The sequence below is a fragment of the Excalfactoria chinensis genome, unplaced genomic scaffold, assembly GCF_039878825.1.
Source record: "Excalfactoria chinensis isolate bCotChi1 unplaced genomic scaffold, bCotChi1.hap2 Scaffold_85, whole genome shotgun sequence".
NCBI lineage: Eukaryota > Metazoa > Chordata > Aves > Galliformes > Phasianidae > Excalfactoria > Excalfactoria chinensis.
Window position 1 is genome coordinate 1,262,128 of NW_027315717.1, and position 1,479 is coordinate 1,263,606.

At 48.8% G+C, this 1,479-nt stretch overlaps 1 protein-coding gene across 1 annotated transcript; it reads left to right on the forward strand.

Moving 5' to 3' along the window:
- The first annotated feature begins 235 nt into the window (after window positions 1–235).
- Window positions 236–1,171, forward strand: LOC140265404 (olfactory receptor 14J1-like). The gene has a single exon (XM_072361325.1). It carries the CDS (start codon window positions 236–238, stop codon window positions 1,169–1,171), a length of 936 nt encoding a protein of 311 aa, XP_072217426.1.
- The last annotated feature ends 308 nt before the right edge of the window (window positions 1,172–1,479 follow it).

Consider the following 1,479-nt stretch of genomic DNA (forward strand, 5'->3'; position numbering starts at 1 on the left):
AATATCCAGGAGGCTGATATTTGATTAGGAAATGAGAAGGAATTAAGAGCTCCATAATCTTCCGCTCCTTAAGTGATGGTGAAGATCATGAAAATAAATTCAAGCTCTGGAGTTAAATGAATATTTTCCATTTTTCTGTCATTCATATTGTAGCGAGAGGAGTGTCTCTGAGAATGGTGTGGACTTGTCATTGTCTTCTGCACTCTGAACAGGACTCCAAGCCCAGGAACAGCAGATGCCCAACAGCAGCTCCATCAGCGAGTTCCTCCTGCTGCCATTGGCAGACATGCGGCAGCTGCAGCTCCTGCACTTCTGGCTCTTGCTGGGCATCTACCTGGCTGCCCTCCTGGGCAACGGCCTCATCAGCACAGCCGTAGCCTGCGACCAGCGCCTGCACACCCCCATGTACTTCTTCCTGCTCAACCTGGCCCTCCTCGACCTGGGCTGCATCTCCACCACTCTCCCCAAAGCCATGGCCAGCGCCCTCTGGGACACCAGGGCCATCTCCTACGCAGGATGTGCTGCACAGCTCTTTTTCTTGTTCTTCTTCCTCTCAGCAGAGTTTTCATTTCTCACCATCATGTCCTATGACCGCTACACTGCCATCTGCAAGCCCCTGCACTACGGGACCTTGATGGACAGCAGAGCTTGTGCCACCATGGCAGCAGCTGCCTGGGGGACTGGGCTTCTCATTTCCCTGCTGCACACTGCCAGTACGTTTTCACTGCCTCTCTGCCAAGGCAATGTTGTCAACCAGTTTTTCTGTGAGGTCCCCCAGATCCTCAAGCTCTCCTGCTCAGCCTCTTATCTCAGGGAAGTTGTGCTTCTCTTTTTTGGTTCCAGTTTAGTCTTTGGGTGCTTTGTTTTCATAGTTGTGTCCTATGTGCAGATCTTCAAGACTGTGCTGAGGATGCCCTCTGAGCAGGGAAGGCACAAAGCCTTCTCCACGTGCCTCCCTCACCTCGCTGTGGTCTCTTTCTTTCTCAGCACTGTCTTTTATGCCTACCTGAAGCCTCCCTCCATCTCTTTTCCGTCCATGGACCTGATGGTGGCACTTCTGTACTCGGTGGTTCCTCCAACATTGAACCCTGTTATCTACAGTATGAGGAACAGGGAGATCAAGCACGCTCTCAGGAAGGTGTTGCAATGCACAATATTCCAGCTTCCATAAAGTGCTAATCTTCCTTACACAGTTCTCTGTTGTGGTTCTTTGTGTTTTATGCATCTGTGATTGTTTGATTGCAGATGATACAGCAATCTGCAGAAAAATGTTGCAAATTATTTCACTTCTTTCCTGCCTTCTTTCCGTTTTCTCACTCCAAGATCTCGTGTAAACAATGAATTGGATTCTATGAACAGGTTAAGAGATAAATAAAAAGCTTTCAAAGTTTACTTTCCCTTCGCTCTTCTCTCTTCGTACCTTGTATGTGTCTGGGTCAGGTACAGGCATAGTCACAGACAGCTGCACAATGTAATCCT

Excerpts from the sequence above, each read along its gene's own strand:
- LOC140265404 (XM_072361325.1), top strand. The coding sequence starts at position 236 with ATGCCCAACAGCAGCTCCATCAGCGAGTTCCTCCTGCTGCCATTGGCA.